This window comes from Acomys minous (genome assembly GCF_964271855.1).
Source record: "Acomys minous genome assembly, chromosome: 4".
Lineage (NCBI taxonomy): Eukaryota > Metazoa > Chordata > Mammalia > Rodentia > Muridae > Acomys > Acomys minous.
This window is the reverse complement of record NC_140486.1, coordinates 11,126,246-11,148,125: the sequence shown is the minus strand read 5'-3', so window position 1 is coordinate 11,148,125 and position 21,880 is coordinate 11,126,246. Positions and strand designations below refer to the sequence as shown.

At 37.6% G+C, this 21,880-nt stretch overlaps 1 protein-coding gene and 1 long non-coding RNA gene across 6 annotated transcripts in view; one reads left to right on the top strand and one right to left on the bottom strand.

The window, feature by feature from the left end:
- The window catches only part of ARK2N (arkadia (RNF111) N-terminal like PKA signaling regulator 2N), an 85,649-nt gene that overhangs the window by 20,835 nt on the left and 42,934 nt on the right, over positions 1-21,880 (bottom strand). For 4 of the 5 annotated variants that reach the window (XM_084779933.1, XM_084779934.1, XM_084779932.1 and 1 more), the window contains one exon: positions 4,054-4,221. The exons of the other annotated variant lie outside the window; for it this stretch is intronic. In XM_084779933.1, the coding sequence (XP_084636059.1) occupies positions 4,054-4,221 (168 nt within the window). The remainder of the gene's footprint in view (positions 1-4,053; positions 4,222-21,880) is intronic. 5 annotated transcript variants of the gene reach the window in all.
- On the top strand, positions 7,519-14,005 carry LOC311596475. The gene is made up of 2 exons (XR_014778857.1): positions 7,519-8,166; positions 8,203-14,005. It is a non-coding gene; the product is annotated as an uncharacterized lncRNA (long non-coding RNA).

Sequence of the window (21,880 nt, the reverse complement as noted above, 5' to 3'; positions counted from 1 at the left end):
GGGATTAAAGGCATGGGCCACCACCACCCGGCTCAAATTAGTTTTTTAAAATCTTCCTGCCACTCAATTCTTTTGCCTAGCTCAAAACTAAAGATATTAAATAGTGCTACTTATTTGTTTACTTGGTTGATTAGTTGGTTTGGTTCTTCTAGACAGGATTTTCTTTGTAATAGCCCTGGCTGTCCTAGCACTTGCTTTGTGGACCAGGCTGGCTTCAAACTCAGGCTGCCTCTACCTCCAATTGACTGATTGACTGATTAATTTAGAAGTACTAACTATTTAATACAAGAACATCATATACTTGCTTTGAGGAGGCTACTCTATCATCAATGATTACTCACATGCCCCTAAATTGAGATTCTGCTATTAAAGTGAGCATAAAAACAGTCTGTTCAGTTAACCAGAATTTTCTTTATCTGGGAAACAAGGACAACAGATTAACCATGGAACATTTAACGTACATTCAAAACTCCAAACAGAGAAAGTGCCAAAGCTAAACTGACAATCACAACTTCTATAATATTTTATGACACTATAATATTTAGAGTCATATAATGGATTCCTACTATAAATCATAACACTCCATTTCATTTATTATTCATATATCAACATTGACAGATCTATAGAAAATGACTTTGGAAGAGACAAAATTGCTTCACAAGAAAATGTAATGGAAGCTATTGAAAAGTAGCAATTGTATTCTAAAGATTAACCTACCATAATTTATGACCCAATATACACACATACTCTATGTATTGTAATTTAAATAACATATGCATATATACATATATAATGTGAACAGCAGCATCAATTAAAACAGTACCCTAAACAGTCAGTAAGAGAGTAAGTTGTAGTTACACACATAGACTACTAAACAGCAGAGAAAAAAGAACACTGAACCATACTTGTGCGTTTGTTTGTTTGTTTGTTTGTTTGCTTTGGGTTTTTTTTGAGACAGGGTTTGGCTGTCCTGGACTTGCTTTTGTAGATCAGGCTGGCCAGAAACTCACAGAGATCCGCCTGCCTCTGCCTCCTGAGTGCTGGGCATGCACCACCACACCCAGCCAGACTCATGCTTAGCAAGCACAAAGCTCATGAAATGTTTAACTAAGAAAACAAAATTACAAATGACAGCCGGCAATTCGACAAGGAATTCTGAAGTAGGTATGTTTAAACTAATTACTAATTAAACACTTAAGTGCATTAAGAAATACACAGAAATGCCAAACATAAACACCAGATTTAGGACATCTTTGAGGCGGGGACGGCAGCAGAGCTGAAGCACTGGTTTCCTCTCCTCACACGCTGTGGGCATGCTGTATTTCTTTAAAGGAGGATGGAGGTGCACAACAATCATGATGTTCCACACACAGCAGCTAGAGTTTATAGTGAGCCCCATTCCCATGGCTCCACATTCAGAACACCTACTGATTCATTATGAATGGAAAATACTGGGGGAAAACTGCCCTTGAACTGAACAGGAAGGCGTTCTTGTTGGCATTCCTCCAGATAACACAGAGTACACTGATAAGAGCTTGTACTTAATCCAAAGACAGCAGAAAGCATGTGTGAGTTATATGCAAATACTATACCATCTTATACCAGGGATTTTTTTTTTCTATAGACTTGTATTTGAGTTTTTCCAACAGAATCTCGATCTAACCCAAGTTTACCTGAATTTACTCTGTAGCCCATATTGGCTTTAAACGCAAAGTGACTTCCCTACTTCAGCCTGCCAAGTGCTGGGATTACAGGCCCAGGCACCCTGGGGTTTTAGGTTTTGTTTTGCTTTATAATCCAGAGGTTCTAGAACAAAACTCCCACAGACACACTAGAATATGACTATATCTAAATCTGAAAATGTAAACACTACTCTAGATTGAAACTCCTGAGTTTTCTGTAGACCAAAGAAAAACACTAACAATTCTATGAGTCAACAAGGTAGTAAGAATTCTCTATTTGCATGGGGCCAAGTGTAGTGGCACATGCCTTTAATCCCAGCACTCGAGAGGCAAAGACAGGTGGATCTCTGTGAGTTCAAGGCCAGTCTGGTCTACAAAGTGTAGTCCAGGACAGCCAGGGCTCTGTTACACAGAGAAAGCTTGTCTTAAAAAATAAAAATAAAAATAGTTGCATGGGAAGCTGGGAGTGGTAGTACACATCTTTAATCAGGAGGCAGAGCAGGAAGGTCTCTGTGAGTTCAAGAGCCAGAGCTATTAGAGAAATCCTGGCTCTAAAAATGAAAAGGGTGGGGGAAGAATTATATGGGCTACAGAGATGGCTCCAAGGCTAACCGCACTGGTTATTATTATTATTATTTTAGTACATAGAACTAAGTCACACAGCTTGGAAACATATGTTATATAAAATGTGGCTAGTATTTTTCATTTTAAAATATTACTTCTTATCAAAATACTGATACAGAATAATAATAAATCCTTAAAAGACTCTTGTTAGGCAAATATGTATTTATACAAATAAAATGAACCCCCCCCCCAAAAAACCAACTGATCCAAGATCAAAACTAAATCCAATTTCCAAATCAGATACAAAAGGTTAATGATAAGGTCACTAAGTTATTATTCTTCCGTGTTAATCAAAGACGGTGTAGGCAAGAATTCAGGACAAGGACCACTGGCACTCTGTTTTGATGTGGAAGATTAATAATATGTAATATAAAGCTTCCCATAAAAGTAACACTTTGGCTAATGATTAAACTACCAGATGGGTGCATTAAAACAATGAACATAGTCCTTTGAAAGCAAAAAACAAAACACATACTTCCAAGAAGTGTGTGGCTTTTAAGGTTTATTCTCCTTTTATCTTAAACTTAAGGACTAAACCTTTATTAAAAAAAACAAAAACAAAAAAGGCTCAAATTAAAAAGAACATTTGAGAAAGACTGAAGGGAAGCTAAAGGCATGCTAAATTTTCTAATAGGCAGTGAGGCTCTTTCTAAGCATCACTTTAAGAATGTCAGAACTATTGCATTTTTCTCCATGTAGACATCCAGTCAGTGAGGGCATCCTACTGGGATTCTAGGTAAGAAAAATATAGGAGATAGGGAAATAGAAGGATCCAGAGGGTCCTAGAAACCTACAAGAAGAACATCATGACAGGTGGATCGGGGCCTAGGGGCTTCTGCTCAAACTAGTGTACTAACCAAGGACAATACAAGTAGTAAACATTGAACCCCTACTCTGATCTAGCCAATGGACAGGACATTCTCCACAGTTATGTGGAGAGCAGGGACTGACTCTGACATGAACTCTGGTGTTCCATATTTGACCACCTCCCCTTGGTGGGGAGGCCTTGTGGCACTCAAAGAAAGAATAGGAAGGCTACCAAGATGAGACTTGATAGCCTATGACCATATAGGGGGACCATATGGGGAAGGAGGTCCCCCTCAGTCATAGACCTAGGGGAGGGTAATAGGGCAGGGGTGGGAGGGAGGGAGGAACAGGAGGATATAAGTGATGGGATAACAATTGACTTGTAATCTGAATAAATTAATTAAATAATTAAATAAAGAATGTCAGAACTAAAATAAAGGGCACACAAAAAGATTCTCTCTGAAGTGATGGGGGGCAGAAAGTAAAAGAATGGTTTTAGAAAAGGTGAGAGAGCTTACTGGGGAGGAACGAGCAGGAACAGAACCAATGAGGGAATAAGACAGCACTGTGGATCAGGAAGTGCAGGCAGAGAGCATCTACAGCCCCCAAGGAAGCGGCTCTCCAGTTAGGACAGGGAAAGAACTGGCCAAGGAGGACATCTTGGTTGCTTTTTCATAAAAGCATTTTAAATCCATTTTTAATCCTCCTGAAACTTACTAATGCTTACATTTATATATTTTTATTTGCTTACTTATGATTAAGAAGTAAAATGACATGCTACTCAAATCTTTTGTTATTCAGGGTGGCCTGGATAGTCACAATCATTAATGAAAGATGGCTGTGTATGGTCTGCTCTCTCAGCAGGGTCTACTACAAGAAGAAATGGTGGGCAGGACTCATGCATATTAAGTCATTAGAGAAGAGGGGAGGGGAAACCAACCTGCCTCTAGAAGCTCGCTGGTCCTCCAGGTAGCTCCTGTGTTCTGGCCGCCTACTGAATTACTGTGCTCTTGAACTACTGCAGCCGCCAATAAATTGTCCACATTTATCACTTCTGGGTCAGAGCTGGTGTCAGACATATCATAATGAGCTACAACTGGAGGTCCATCTAGGGAGGAAAAAAAATGTATACTTGTATCTAGCTTGTGGGGTAAGAAATACCTCTCCAACTAATTAAGAGCCACTAAATGCCAGTTGCCTTAACTACCACTGCATCTGATTACAGCTCACTTTATGCATCTAGTTTAAAAATGATGCTGAAGTAGAAAAGATACCCCAAGCTTACAAAGATGAGGGACACATTTTGGAATGAGGAAAAGAGCATTACTATGAGGAACAGAAGACAAGACTATACTGAACAATGTAACAGTGAATTATTCCTAAAGAGCAACAGATTAAGAACAGGTGATGACTCCACAAAGAATATAGGGGAGAGCTACAGTAAACTGCTGAAATCTAACTTACTGTCTTTCTAAATGAATCTAGTTCTTTTAGTAGCTAATATTAAAGTCTGTATTAGACTTGGAGAGGAAAATCACATGTATACGTTCTTACTTACTAGGCAAAGTTGGCACACAAGCTCTGCCTCACTACCTTACTCACCTCCAGAGAGGCCCTTTTACAGTCACAAGGCTGTTACACATTTTACACTCTACAGAAGCACAATACCACAAAACTCACTCTCAGGATCTAGCTTTGAGTATTTTACTGAGGGATAACAGATGTTTATATTTTCATTTCCCTGAGAAAGCTAAGCAAAGGGTAGCAACCTTGTTGAATGGGTTTTAAAGGAAGTTGAGAAAGTTCTTATTGTAAAAATAAGAACATGCTCCCACACCCAGATCACACTGCCAACTGCAGGTGAGTACCAAAGTAGTTCATGCTACAACAGCCCAATGTTCATGCTTATCAATGAACACATGCTTTAAAATGGTACTGCCACCCTCTTCTTAACACAGTAGCAAAAGTATTTCAAGTTTTCCTTCAGGAAATCCCATTTACTCCCCATTTTAGAACAGATTTAAAGGGGACACTGGGTCCTTTCCAATAGCTAGCCATGAAGAACAAGCAAACTGTCTTCTCCATATAGATTTTTTAACATCACCCAGCAATGAGTACCAAACACACCTGTTTATGACACTCTTGTCTCTGAATATATGTACCAGTGAAGAAGAAAAAAAAACCACACAATGAAGGCCAATAGTCTCAATACATCCATCCATCCACTGTATAAACTATCACTAAACAAACACAGAATACACATGAGGTATTTATCTCATATCTTATGTGGCAACATTTTTTTAAAATAAAAAGTGATCAAACATAAAAGCCAATGAGTTGTCAGCTGCCATTATAAAAAGGACAGACACATCACAATATGAAATTCTGACGATCATGGCAACTTTAGTTGACTACTTAAAATCATCCCCAGTTCCCTTACAGGGTAAATCAAATTTATCAAAGCCCATAAAATTTAACAAGATGGTAATGAATTTTAGTTCAAACAGCAAAATTTGTTCGTGTTTGAGGATTTCTTTTCTTAAAAAAAGAAAAGTGCATCTTTCTAGAGAATTTTCGTCAGAGTTCAAAATGACTATTATGGATTCATGATACTGTGTGATGTCCAAATACTTAAGTACAAAAGGTAAGGGCGCCAAGTACAATATTGACTACGTGGCCATAGGTTCTGTTTTTGAAAGAGCTTTGTGGTTTTCTTCAGATGAATTATTTGCTGATTATTCTAAGATTTATATAACCAATACCAATTCAGAGCCACTTATCCATGTATTCCCCACCTCTGCCCCCAAATTGAGGAAACAGGCCACAGTCAAGTCAAAATTGTACCACTCCTACATGTATAGTCATGCAATTAAGTATAAATGTATGTATACATGCAGAGTCACATCACCTACCCATGGGAATAACTTGTCTGAAAGTCTTCATCAGCAGAAAATACAAGCAAAAACTTGTTATCTGGCTTCATTCTTGTATCTTCCATATTTCCAAACCGCATACCTTATAACTTAGCTTAAATTTAGTATTTATCATAAACAAAGACAGCAATATTTTTATAGTTTAATTTTACTTAACAGTTAAATTATGATCACTGTCAGTCTTCATTTCCAATGGATTCAATGACAATTGAGAACTATACAAACTTCAATAAAGTACTTTTCCAACTTAGACTTTCAGTGAGAAAGCACTAGTAAGGATCCTGTATTCCAAGGTCCTCTCACACCTGTCATTAGGAAGCCAAGACTAAGTGTGAGGCACTGGCATCAGCGTTTGATCTCTGAAAATGTATGTGGTATAAGCTAAATAATGGTGACAATTTGTAATAGTAGTTTAAAGCGTGATTCTGGCTGCATAGAATTTAATTTTTTCAGTTAATTGTTTTTACATTTACTATGGAAGTGTGTGTGTGTGTGTGTGTGTGTGTGTGTGTGTGTGCGCGCGCGCGCGCGTGTGCCCCATGTGCGTGCACCACATACAAGTCAGAAGACAATTTACAGGAATCAGTTTTCTCCTTCCACCATGTGGGTTCTGAGGATCAAACTCGGATCAGGCTTGGCAGAAAGCACCCTTATCTGCACTGAGCCATTTCGCAACCCTTTATCTGCCTTTTTATGAAAACGCCATGTGTTAACAGGAAGATCTAACACTGTCAGCTCATTCTGCACAGAACAAATGGGCATACTCTTCTTGATCTCTCTTGGTTATTCCTACATGCTGTTGAAACCACTGAATACCTACTAATAAACTTTTAGCTTTCAAAAACATCAAAATATTCACTTCAAGTAGGCCTACATGGAAACACTAACAATTTAAGATTCAATTGTTAACATAAACATATTACATACTGCAACAAATGCAGCTACCCAAACTACATTCTCCCATCTGAGATCCATCATGCCCATAAAGATCAGCACACAAAAAATTTGCTAGCTTTGATACAATCATTAAAAGCATCTCCTTATAAATGTAAATTGGATACAATTGGTTAATAACATCAGTGTGTGTTATTCATGTGCTATTTTCCCTCACTGCTTTTGTGGGAGGACCCAAACAGGGGATTCTCCTGAATGCTAGGATTATAGGCATGTACCTCTATATCCAGTTAACAAATATTTTCAATGTTTTATAATTTGTTACAATTACAAAAGATTTAAAGTCTTAAAACCAAGAAGTCCACCTACCTTTTATGTAAGAACATCAACATAAAGCTGAGGAGACAGCTCAGTTGTCAAGTACCTGCCTAGCATGCACAAGGCCCTGGTTTAATCCCCAGCAATGTCTGTACTAAGCTCCTATCTTATATGAATAGGTTCTAATTAATCTCTGTCCCTCTGTCTCTCTCTGTCTCTGTCTGTCTGTCTCTCTGTCTCTGTCTGTCTCTTCTCTCTCTCTCCCTCTCTCTCTCTCTCTCTCTCTCTCTCTCTCTCTCTCTCTCTCTCTCTCTGTGTGTGTGTGTGTGTGTCTGTCTGTCTGTCTGTCTGTCAACATGGATTTGAATGCACCAATCCTGAGTGTTCCTTCTCAGGCACCATTCACCTTTTGTTGTTTTGAAACAGGAACTGTCACTGGCTGTACCTCTCCAAGTAGGCTCTGCTACCTGGCTACCATGCCCCAGGGACCCTCCTCCCCCAGTGCTGGACTCAGAAACCTACATTATGACCCCTGGCTTTTACATGTGTTCTGGAACTGAACTCAGGGCCTCGTGTTTGTGCTGTAAGCACTTTACTAAGTGAGCTATCTCCCAAGCAGGTTCTAACTTAGCAAATATAAATATCGGTGAATCTGTATTGCTACTCATTCCTAGTAAATTGAAGTTTACTCTGTGATCTTCAATCTTCTCCATTATTGATATTAAATGTATGACAAGTTAGTTCTGTTTTCAAATGTTTCATGGACAAAATCAGAGACAAAAAACCCAAAATATTTCTTTACTCTGCTTATCCATCATATATTTTCCTTTCAAGTCTGGCAACTAGAAGCACACCGCTTTATAACTACACAGGTAATCATACAATCAAACCGCTTTATGACTACACAGGTAATCATACAATCAAACCGCTTTATATCTACACAGGTAATCATACAATCAAACCCCCTTTTATCAAGTACTGGGAACCCAGGGTCTTGTGAATGCTAGGCACTACCATTAAGCTACACTCACAGCCTTTGAAATTCTGGAGACAGGGTGTAGCTAAACTGCCTAGGCATCATCTACCCACACCCAGCTTCTCTGCTACAGACGAAAGTCCCTACTAGATAGAACAAGACTCTGAAACTGAGTCTTGAGACTTTGGTAGCAGCAACAAAAGTTGAAGCCTTTCTTCTTTCTTGGCTGTTATGACTCGATAATTACGATGTCAATCAATGTTTCTTCATACGGTTATGCTGAGTGTTAAGGAAGAGCCAATAAGTGTGGAGGGCTGGCTCAGTCAGTAAAGTGCTTGACTTAGAAGCACCAGGACCTGAATTCAGACCCTCAGAACACACATAAGAATACAGTAGCCAGCCAATCTAGACTAACTGGTGTGCTCCAGACCAATGAGAAACCCAAACTTACACAAGGTGAATAGTATTCCTGCACATGACAACTTAGGTAGTCCTCTGGCCTCCATACACATGCACATACATGAACACACATGGGGACATGCTCATACACATGCCACACACAGCACACTTTATTTAAAAAAAAAAAAGACAGTGCTGCCACACTGTTTGAAAAAATAAAATAAAATAAAATAAATATGGGCTGTCAGGCATGGTGTGGTGTGCACTTGGGAAGCAGAGACAGGCAATCTCTTTGTGAGTTTGAGGCCCTGATCTACATGCATGGCATGTCCTAGGCCAACCATGGCTACATAGTGAGACCCTGTCTCAAAACAAAACGACAAATAAAAGAAAAACTTTGGCTTACTGGCCCACATTTCTGTCAGAAGGAGCTATCCCACTTCATCTGTCTGCTTCTTTTCCATGAACACTCTGTAGTACACAGCTCATATGCAAGAGGCTTTGGGAAAATAGCTAAGTCTCAGCTGGTGCCTAATATTGCTTATACACAAACCCAATTTGCTAAGTGTCCTGCTAAAATTACATCCACATGTTTTTTAGTTCAAGGCCAGCCTAGACCACATAGCAAGTCCCAGGCTAACCCTAATTAGCTACAAGCAAGACAATGTTTCAAACCAAGAAACAGAAGTGAAATGTTAGTTTGTAGGTATTCTTATAAAATCTCAAGGGCTGGATAGATGGCTCAGTGTTTAAGAGCACTGACTGCTCTTTCAGAGGACCTGGGTTCAATTCCCAGCATCCACATGGCAGCTCACAATTATCTGTAACTTCAGGATTTGAAATCCTCACACAGACATACATGTAGGCAAAACATCTATGCACATAAAATAAAAATATATTAATTCTTTTAAAAAGCATCTCAAAACTAAAGATCATTTTGGATTGTTCACACTTAGCGTCATTCCTGCCTTCAGAGCACTTCTAACTTACATCCCCAATCTCTCATCATAAAGACCAGTGAGATCTAGACTAGGGCTTCCTCATGTACCCTATCTAGAAACATCATTCTTCGCTCGCTTTTACTTAGACCCAAGGAAATGGTGAGCACCACCAAATAGGGTTCATTCCTTTGACCCTATTTCTATGACTGTAGTAACAAAACAAAACCCAGAGAGAATATCTGTCTGTCCTGCTGCTGCTATGGAACCTCAAGTAGGCCCCTTTCCCCCATCAGAGGCCTAAGCTCAGTGCCCTTAGAACATCAGGAGGGAAAAAAAAAAGAACATCAGGAGGAGTCTGGAAGGCAGATCCCACGCAGCTCAGTCTCCACTCAGATAATGACAGAGGCTAGTCTGAAAGGGCGGCTCTGAGGAATCACCTAGTCAAGGGACCTCAGAAAGTAAACCGTGTGTACGTGTGCACTGTGGCTAGTAAGGGAACAAGGTGTAGGCTTGAGGAACTGAAGGAAAGGGACAGACCAAGACACAGAAGGAGACTGAATTTTAGAGAACCTACTTTAAGAAACACTAGTTTTACTACATTCCAGAATACTACAATACAAATTTATATTTGTAAGTGGCAAAAATGCTTGAGAATACTTATCTTATTTTTTCATTACCATCAAAGAAAAAAACTACAAATCCAGAACCATTTGAATAAATAAGAAAGCAGCCAAAGGATATCTTAGAAGAGAATTACACCAACTGAAAACAAAAATACAAAAAAGTGCTGTCTCTGGAAAAGCAACCTTAAATATAAAGAGCTGTGTGAGGATATTTTTCTTCCAAAGAGCATGATAAAGCTATTTTAATAAAAGAAAAATATGAAAAGGGGGGGCTAAGCAAAAATGAAATTCAGCAATATGTACTACATTTTATGTTTAGGAATTATACTTTTAAAATAAAAATGAGCCAGTCTACGCTAAACTTTTTCCATTCTACTGATCTAAATTATTAAAAATTTAAACTTCATGAAGCTCCAACCATGGAAACAGTTTTAGGAATTACATTGTCTTTCCATCATACTGATAAACAATAAGTCATTTTGTTCAAAAAAAAAAAAGTTGCCTATGATGGAAAAAAAAAGGGAGTTCCTTGTATCACTTTGAAAGGATCAAAAAGGTAAAGGGAGTGACTGCATCAAGATACTCAGACTACCCAAAACATTGATCAAAAGAAAATGACAGCTTAATATTTTCAGTATTATCTGCAAAGATAAGAAAGCACTGAATCAAGTGAATCAAATCAAAAAATAATCCAGTATCATTTATAGAGATACTTAAAAGAACCTAGAAATATAGGTATGGGGCATTTAAAGAGGTTGCCACCTTCTCTGAGGGCTCAGATCTGCTGAAACAGACTAAAGCGTATACTACATGTACCAAAGAGCACACACGTCACATACTAGTGTAGCTACCTCTACATGTACCAAAGAGCACACACGTCACATACTAGTGTAGCTACCTCTACATGTATCAAAGAGCACACACGTCACATACTAGTGTAGCTACCTCTACATGTACCAAAGAGCACACATGTCACATACTAGTGTAGCTACCTCTACATGTACCAAAGAGCACACACGTCACATACTAGTGTAGCTACCTCTACATGTACCAAAGAGCACACACGTCACATACTAGTGTAGCTACCTCTACCAGTCTAGCTCCTTGCTAAGATTCATTCATTCAACATTTTGGTTCATTCTTTAAACAAATACAGTCTATACTTACCATTTTACCAAATACTCCTTGATTTAAAAAAAAAAAGATTGATTTATTTATGTATTTTATGTATGTGAGTGCTCTATCTGCATGTATACCTGCATGACAAGAGAGCATCAGACAGGAGAGGTCATCAGCTTCCATTATAGATGTCTGTGGGCCAAGATGTGGTTGCTGGAAATTGAATTCAGGACCTCGGAAAGAGCAGTCAATGCTCCGACCCACTGAACGATCCTCTCAGACCCTGAATTTTGTTGTTGTTGTTGTTGTTTTTCAAGACAGGGCTTCCTCTGTGTAGCCTTTGCTGTCCTGGGATTTGTAGATCAGGCTGGCTTGGAACTCACAGAGATCTGCCAGCCTCTGTGTGCTGGATTATAGGCGTGTGCTACCGTACCTGGGAGACTCTTATTTTTAACATGATAATCAATAGAGAATAGTTTAAAAGACTAGACAGACTTTTAAGTTTATAGTGGTATTTTATCTCCCTTTCAATATACTAATTTCAAAACTGAAAATCATCCTAAAAATATTGTATAAAATCTATTATTCTAACTATAAATTATACCTGCTAGTTTTATTGCAGTAAGATCATTTCTTGACTCAGGAATACCTTGCATGAATTATCTGGTAGGAAATGACTAACATTACAACAGAGTCCTCAATAGAGTAACAAGAAACATTTCTTTTTCAAGCTTTTTATTTAATCTATCAGTTACACTCCAGATGCACAGATGCATAAAGGACATAAAGAAAATGCAATAAAATAAAAACAGCAATTTAGTAACATTCTTCTCAAATCTTGAAAGTTTCTAATAGAAATAAGAATGCATTTCATGGAGGCCATTCCTTTGTTGTTTATGACAATTCTGTATAATACTGTGGTGACCTTAATATAGCAATGAGGCCGTCTGCTCTATGCATAGCATCTAGTCCACTGCCGACTCTAACTTCCCGAAACTTCAAAGCAAGAACAGAAATTAAGAAAGTCCTTTTCAATGCTATCTACATTTGTAAATTCATATACCTTCTAAATAAACCAACACATTTCTTTTCTATACTATGATTAAAGGCACCTATGCCATTTTTGAAGAGAATTTGAGAAGAGTCTAAGAAGAATTTCATAAAACAAATTAATAAAACATGTTTAATAAATTTTGTAGAGCTATTTTTGAGACTATACTTTTGGACATGTGGCATAAACAAAATCTTCCCTCAACTCTCATACATTATTTAAATCACTTTTAAAAGATAAAAAAGTATAAATTAAATAAAATATACTTCTTTTAGAAGACTGCCTTTTGATAAGGTAACTTGCCTATACTTTTTATTATGCACAAATGAAGATAGCAAGAAGCCTGCATACCATTTTTCCTATAACTATAATGTAGCTGCCATTAAGCAAAGTCAGCTGCGTACTAAAACTGAGGCTTAAGGCCTGGTGTGATGATACAGAACTACAGTCTCATAACGTGAAAGGTGGAGCCAAGAAGAACAAGATTATCCTTGGCCACACAGAAGATTCAGGCCAACCTGCATTACAAGAGATCATGTCTTAAAAATAAATTAATAAATAAAAACTTAAGGAAAAAAAAAACTATTACTCAGAGCCAAGCAAGAAGACAAAGGCCTACAATCCCAGGTTGCAGCAAGGCTAAGGGAGGATTTCAAATTCAAGGGCAGCAAGACCTTGTCATTAACAAAATAAAAAATTTACCAGTAATATCAGTTTAAGATGCGTTGTTGAGCAAAATGATTTAGTACATTTTTGTTAGCTACCACAGTGTGCTTGCACGAATTACATACAGCTTTTATAAGCTGAGGAAAACCTATAATCAGAGGCCCTTTCTTAAAACCTACATAACAGTAAAGTAATAAGCAAAATAAATCCATCTGTGTGTGTGCTTTTTGTTTGATTGTTTTTCTTTTCAAAGAAAGATCTCATTATGTAGCCCTCACTGGCCTGGAACTTACTATGGACACCAGGCTGGCTTTGAACTTAAGAGATCCACTTGCCTCCTGTCTCCCAATTGCTAGGATTAATGGCATGTACCACTTTGCAAGGCTAGCTTTTTTTTTTTTAATTCAGCCCGTTAGCAATAATTTATGTCCAATGCCTTTCCCCACCCCATTGTAACACTAAGTCTGTATGTGAGTGGACCTCCCTCCCCATATCAGGAAGCAATGAGTGGATTATGTACTATTGACTGGATCCATTTATATCAGTATAGACTATATATATAACACAGGAATTTGCCTCTAGCCACTCATCAAATATAATTTTAATGAATTCAGAATTAAGGTGGTAGGTGTATATGTGTATACATAGCACATTCCTGAGACTAGACTCCTTTTTCTGACCTGGGAAAAAAACAACAAAATAGAAAGAAAGGAGGGAAGGAAGAAATGGAAAAGGAAGGTAGGAGGAAAGGAAGAAAGGAGAGAAAATTAAAGGTTAAAAAACTTCATGCAGGGGCCTGGAGAGATGGCTCAGCAGTTAAGAGCACTGACTGTTCTTTCAGAAGTCCTGAGCTCAATTCCCAGCAACCACATGGTGGCTGACAACCATCTATAATGAGATCTGGTGCCCTCTTCTGTCATGCAGGCAGAGCACTGTATACATAATGAATAAATAAATCTTTAAAAAAAAAAACTTCATGCAAGGGAATGGAGAGATGGTTCTGCAGTTCAGGGCAGTCGCTCTTGCAGAAGACTGGGGTTCAGTCCCTGGTACTCATCTGTAACTTCAGTTCCAGGGGATCAAATGCCCTCTTCTGACCTCAGAAAGCAACAGACTAACCTACATACACTTGAGCAGAACAGCTATACATATAAAATAAATAAGTTTTTAAAATTTAAAACTCATGCAAAATAGTAAATCTTAAGCTTTTAATTTCTCATGTATTATAACTAAATTTTTACTTGAACTTTTAAAAATTACCTCAATTTAATAATGTCTACAATATACACATCAATATAGTTGTTACTGTCTCACATAAGTACCTCTAATACCCAGATTGCTTTACTCTGCTAGTTAAATTCTCTTAAAATGATTAGGTATATAATATTTCAGAATGCTAAACTAGTAAGTACCAAGGACAAAACAGACTGCAGAAAGATTATCAGAAAATGTTATTTAACTTAGTAAGGGGATTATGCCCTTTAAATGACACAAACTAAGTGAAATACTGTGAGGAAATAAAATGGTCAATAAGAAAGTTATGACTAAAAATGTTTCCTAACATTTGCCAAATAATTTAAGTGGGATAAAACTTTTTCTTTGTTAAGTCATCAAACTGTCTAATTCCTAGCCCATGAAAAAACCACAAATGAAAACAACAACCTGACAGACAAAAGAAAATTGAATATACTGATGATATCAAGAGACCACCCATATAGAGCATTACATTCTTATATAAAAACATTTCAGCAATGTCTGGATTACTGTTGTAGGTTGAAAGATACTTTCTGCCAGGACTATCCTTCACAGACTACAATAAGTTCAAACAGGATACAGGTTCTATCATTTTTTTAAATTGCTGAACAACCACAGGAATTCATGAGAAATGAAGGGTAGACCACTAGGCACTTACATAACAGCTACATTAAACTGTCATCGCTTAATCTAGAAACAATTCTCACTTGTGATTTTAGAAATACAAACATTTGCCTCACTGAAGGCAAATTTAATAATCCACTTCTTTAAATGCCCATACTACAAACTCCAATTATTTTGAAGGAAGAATTTTGAATCTGTGCAGCCTGGAAATGAGTAAATCTATTTTCAAAACAATAATAATTAAGACAGCAGTAATGTATTATCTTTAAGGCACTGTGTGAAAATTAAATCAGAATAAATTTGTGTACGTTTCTACTGCAAAATTGCTCGTAAGGCTAAATTCTACAAACTAGGTGATGTCAAGTTTCACTCTAAGATAAAGATTTCTTACTTTAGTACATATTTTTCGAAGTAAATCAGTGTGTTATGGAGCTCCTTCTTTCTACCAAATTCACTTCTGTACCTTTACCAGACTTTTGCAGAAAAGGCTTCTCCAAAATGACAAGTGTTTAACATCCTTTCAAATACTCTAAACGTTATTCTATTACTTGAAATGCCAGCTATTACTTGAAACTTCCAGTTCATTCAATTTTTCCCTGTTTTATATATGGCCAGGGTGGTGGCACATGCCTTTAATCTCAGCACTCAGGAAGTAGAGATGAGTGGATCTCTGTGAGTTCAAGGCCAGCCTGGTCTACATAGTGAGTTCCAGGCCAAACAAGGGCTACATAGCAAGACCCTGTCTCAAAAACAAAGCAAACCAAAGACTATATCCAGTCAATGCAATCAATACCAGCAATCATTTTCTTGCAGGATAGTCCTAAAACAATTGGTTTTTTATTTTAAAAATATATGTAGCTTTCAGCCATCTTAATATGTTAAATATTTTATCAAAAAGCAAAATAGAACTCATCCTTAGTTTATGCATGCATTAGAAAGTTATAGTAACATACTGAAATGAAAGTAGATTTTTTTATGTCTATAAATCTACTTCTAGTAAAATTTGTGATTCCAGGATGAAAAGTAAACACAAAATAAGTTTCCTCTGAAAATATGTCTCAATTTCAAGGAAAGATTATTGATTAGTTAAAATTCAGCCAGTTACCCAAAGCAGTATATTCTTTCTGCTGATATAAAGCTTAAAAATATGTTTATGTGTGTGTATGTATGTATGAATAAAAACAAAGTATGTATGTATGTATGTATGTATGTATGTATGTATGTATATATGAATAGAAATAAACATAGTTTGTAACTGTACATCCACTTCAGATAAAACCCCATCGATAATAATAATAATAAACTTAATAAACTTCTATATCTTTACAGGGGAAATTTTGATGTTTACACCTTATCCCAACTTATTGAAAATGAAGTTCATAAACTTTGAACTCATTATATGGTAATGAGGACAACAATCTACAAAGATATACTTAGGCTGGAAGACATTAAACCTTCCACAGTCAACTTATAATTCTCATTATACACCATGCTGTGAAAATTTTTTTTAAAAATTACAAGTATTTGTTCAATTCAAACCTTTTTAGAAAAATAAAAACCTTGGCTCAGACTGTTACCATTAATTAAAAGTTGCAGCTATCTGTATGCTCAGTGATAGCTTCCTGGCACTTGTGAGGCCCTGGTTAAAGCTCACCACCAACAAGAAAGAAAGCTATTGGTTTGGAATAGCTCAGTCGGCAGTGTCTGCCTGGCATGCATGATGCTCTGGGTTGGATCCTGAATGCCTTATAAACTGGGTATGGTAAAGACAGAGGGATGAGAAGTTCAAGGTCGTCCTCAGATACACAACATTCAAGACCAGCCTGCACTATAAGAAATCTGTCTTAAGATAAGTAGGGAGGGGGCTGGAGAAATGGCTCAGTGGTTAAGAGTGCCGCCTGCTCTTTCAAAGGTCCTGAGTTCAATTCCCAGCAACCACATGGTGGGTCACAACCATCTGTAATATAACCTGATGCCCTCTTCTGGCCTACAAGCAGACAACACTGTATACATAATAAATAAATCTTTTTAAAAAAAAAAAAAAGATAAGTAGGGAGGTAACAGGTTTTGGGGTGTTTTTTTCCACGTAAGATTACTGATAAATATTAAAATGAATTACAGGTTTTATTTTTTTTACATATAAAATCTAAATATACTGCCTAGCCTGCAAAAACACAGAATTTGATTTTTTTTTCCTAAGCTGCAGCTATATCACGTAATAAAACTAATCTTTTTCATTGATGTGAAGGAAAAAGCCAAGTTTCTCTTGCAGAAAAGCATAACTGAAAAGCCACTTAATGTTAGCAAAATACTGTCTCTCTACTGAAGAAGTCCATGACAATTTATATGTCTCTCACCATACTCTTACATCTTTCATCCTGCAAGACTTTGTTTTTGTGTCAGGGGCAGAGGAACTTATTAGATAGCCAAGGATGACTTTGAACTCCTGGTCCTCTGGCCTCCACCTCCTCCACTCTTGTATTAGAGGATTATACCACCATGTCCAACAAGCCATGTTGGACATCAATTCTGCCATGTTTATTCCCTTTGGAGACTTTAAACATGACCAATAACTACTTATTTTTAGTCTAAGGAATGAAAACAAGATTAAACTAATATGTTAAATAAATAAACCTTTCACCAACAACTTGAAAACCTACTCAACTGACTGATACCTCCAGGGTTAATTTAAAGCTCAAGATTAGGTTTACTTATATGCCGGGCAGTGGTGGCGCACACCTTTAATCCCAGCACTTGGGAGGCAAAGAGAGGTGGGTCTTTGTGAGTTGGAGGCCAGCCTGGTCTACAGAGAGAGTCTAGGGCAGTCAAGGCTACACAGAGACACCCTGTCCCGAAACCCGCCCCCCTGAAAAAAGTTTACCTATGACAATGAAAAATACAGTACTGCCCCCAATAAGGACGGCAGCTTTGTTTTCCATGGTTTCAGTTCCCTACAGTTAACTAAGGATTGAAATAATAATAAAGAGGAAAATGAAGAAATGACTAATTCACAAATTCTTATCTGCACAATGCTCTTGAGCAGTGAGATGAAATCTTCCACAGCCCTAAGCTCACGCTCTGAATTGTCCCTTTGCCCACAGTATTCCCAAATAAGGCCCATCTAAGTTATGAGACTGTTATAAAGTTACAGTGCTTTTGTTCAAATAACTTCTGCATAACTGCTCAACTCTAGGCCAATATTTTTTATCTCACTAATGTAGGCACTATATCTGTTATCTTACTATACCACAGTAAGGGTGAATATAGTCCAATAGGATGCTTTGAAACAATAACTCACATAGCTTTGTATCTATTTTATTATTGTTATTAATCTTAATGTGACTATTTCATAAACTAAGCTTTATAGTAGAGATGTACATACAGGGGAAAAACAGTATATAAAGGGCTTGGTACTGTATGCAGCTTATAACATCCACTGGAAATCTTAGAACACACGCTCTCCCAGTAAGGAAAACTATTGTACTATTTTTCCTCATTCAGGAAATCAACCTGAAGTAAACTGGCCTTTATCTTCCCCACTCCTCTTAAAGAAGGATTTTGCTATGACCCAAACTGACCTCAAACTCTTGATCCTCAGCCTGCACCATCATGCCCTGGTATTCATATAGTATGTTGCATAGTTGGTACAAAAGTAAATATTTACTCAAGAAAGCAATGCATACTTCTCATGTACAATAGATTATAATTTAATGAAGACTGTTACAATAAATTGTATCGGTTTGACCTAGGAATCCAATAACTGACATCAAGAGACTGAATCATACTTTAAAACTGCAAGCACTACACTGGGCAGAATCTAAACTGATTCTAATCTACTTGTAAACTAACAAAAACTACTCTAAACCTCATAACATACATATATCCCAAGCACTTGCCAATCTGATTCTCAGACACTTCTTTTTCCTTCCCCATCAACTGTCAACCATCTTCTTTTATCTCTCTCAACTGTCCATCTCAGCTCTGCCCCCTCTCCAAGAAGTCCCACCTTCCACTTCCTGTCCTTCTGCCCAGCTGATTGGCTAAACTGTGCTTTATTGACAGTTGTTACATCCACTCAAGACATTTCCTCTACAGAAGACTACTGACAAATTAGTTCATTAATTATAAGGAATAAAATGCTTATATAGTATATTCTTTCATAATGTTCGTAGAAAAATTACAGGCTTTGAATCAGAGTGAAATGACAGTGTTTATGGAATGAATAGTAAAAACTCTCAAGTTATAAACTACCTATGAGTTTTAAATGAATTGTCTTTTTCCATCAAATTTTTTATTTAGTTTTTTAAAAAGATTTATTTATTGTATTTATTGTATTATGAGTGCTTTATCTGCAGAAGAGGGCATCAGATAACATTATAGATCGTTGTGAGCCACCATGTGGTTGCTGGGAATTGAACTCAGGACCTCTGGAAAAGCAGGCGGTGCCCTTAACCACTGAGCCATTTCTCCAGCCCTTTATTTAGTTTTTTGTTTGGTTGGTTGTGGTTGGTTTTTGTTCATTTTTTATTTTGTTTTTGTTTTTAGACAGGGTTTCTCTGTATAGCCTTGGCTGTCCTAGACTCACTTTGTAGACCAGGCTGGCCTCAAACTTACACACAGCGATCCACCTGCCTCCGCCTCCCGAGTGCTGGGATTAAAGCACCATGGTGTTGTTTTTTTTTTTTTTTATTGGTTGGTTGGGATTGATTGATTGTTTATTTGTTTGTCTGTGTGGCATAGACAGGCATAAAAGAAAAGATCATTCTTCCCTACCTATTGTTGCAAAAATACAGCTTTTTATGTTCCACCCTTCAAATAAACACAAGCTAAAATGTATCAAACTGGTGCTTTCTGCTCTAAATGCTTCTTTGTTTGTTTTAGGAGTTGGCTTTACATAACCCGGGGTTACTTCAAACTTTATATATAGTCATAACTGGCTCTGAAATCCTGGTCTTCTTGCCTCCCTATCTCCCAAATGTTAGGATTATGGGTTTATGCTACCAGGCTCAGCTAAGAATACCTAATTTTAAAAATAAAAAACCAAACAAAAGCCTGTTTACTATGCAGTCTTTAAAATGTCATGAAAAGAAAATTTTAGCAGGCAAAAGTATACTTTTCTTAATCAATAAAGTAGACAGTACACTTTAGTGACAATTTTTACAGGCGACTCAGAAATGTTCCCACTTTTAGCAATCAATGTTAACTACAGTGCCTTGGGGTATTTTAATAGAGTATCAACCTTCAAATGGGCAAGAAAATTAAGAAGTAACAAAGGACTGTTGTGGGCATTTGGCTGGGTGAGGGAGAATTCTTGGAGTAACCATCTGTGATTTGGGGACTCTGGGTTCAAAGGCTGCTCATGGTCTTCACCAGTGTCAAAGTGAGTCTGTTCCCCATATGCATTCAGGACCTCTACCTGTCTGTAACTCAGCGACAGTCACTAGCATCTTATAGAACTCTGCCTATACAGTTCCTATCACATGCCACACCCCCTTGTCAAGTATGCTGACATTTTCTATTTCCTTGAACACTCATTCAAATCCCCTTAGCACAGTTTTGAGACACTGAGGCCACTTGACAAAACATTAGTAATCTACAAAAGTGTATTTTTATCTAAACATACTTAATTCAGGAAAGTGGAAACTGCATTAGTTTTTTGGTTTGTTTGTTTTTTTTTTAAGTGTGGTTGATATAGCCCTGATAGGCTGTGTTGAAATTCACTAACTATGCCAAAGAAGCTTATTATAAGAAAATAAAATAACTAATATTATATGATGTTACCCTTTTTCATAGCTTCATGGTCTAGCTGGGAAAATGTGTTCTCTTCCTCATGACTGACTTCACCTGCAGTTAGCTGGTTTTCAGCCTTTGCTAAACCTAAGAAGCTAGAGTGGCCTAACCAGAAACCAGGATGGCTCCAAGATATCTAAGGTTGATGTTTGGTTTGGTTTGGTTTGGTTTGGTTTTTTTAAGTGTTAAAGATAATTCTTAATGTATGGCTTTTGTTGAGAACCACTGTAAATTTGAATATTTTTAACTGTGTTGGCTTTAAATTCTAAAACGGCAGGTAATATTTTGTCAGGTGATCCCATGGCCAATCATTACAAGATAACTGTCATCTGACTGAAAGCTTTGTTTTAATTTTCTTTTTAATTGTATTGAAAGACTGTTGGAAGTTGGTCTGATGTGTTTTGATGCTAATTACTGCTTGCTGTCTCTGCCCCACCTGTACTTTGCCTAAGAGCCTAACCTATTTGACCAATAAAAGGCCATCACATGTGGGCAGGGCAAATGGGATAGGCATGGCTAAGGTTCCAGGGCTAGGGTAGGCTAGGGAGGAGACACCCCAGCGAAGAGGAGAGGGGAGGGGAAGGAGGCTGCACTATGGGTTAGGTGGAGAAGCACAAGGCCAGTATGGATGGAGGAGTTGGCCCAGATGAAGAACAGTAACAAGTATTTGGGGTTATGGATGGGCGGTAGCTTGATAGAAATAATGAGAACCAGATGGCATGGGATTGGGGCAGGTATGCCATACCTACCCCACTATGGGTAGTAGTTTAGGGGATTAATATCTGCCCTGCCCCCGGTTAACTAAGGCTATTTTAAAATAAACAGGTGTCTGTGTCTTGATTGCTAGTGGGTTAGAAAATACTGCCTAATAATAATTATAGGCCTAACCAAAAACATTATTAGGCCATACTGGTAAATTAACCACAACAAAAGACCACATGAAGCATGTACAGACTCTACGTGTATTTCTGGGACAGTCTTACAAAAGTTTAGTGTCATCCAGGGTGTTAAAAGGAACAAAGGAGTCTTGTACTTAAGTTTGGGGATATAGGCTAAAGATGTAGGATGTAGAGTGCTTGCCTAGCATGCACAAAGCCTGGCTTCCCAACACTGTATGAAAGCAGATGTGGTGCACATCCCTAGAATCCTATAATACCAATATGAAGTTCACGGTCATTC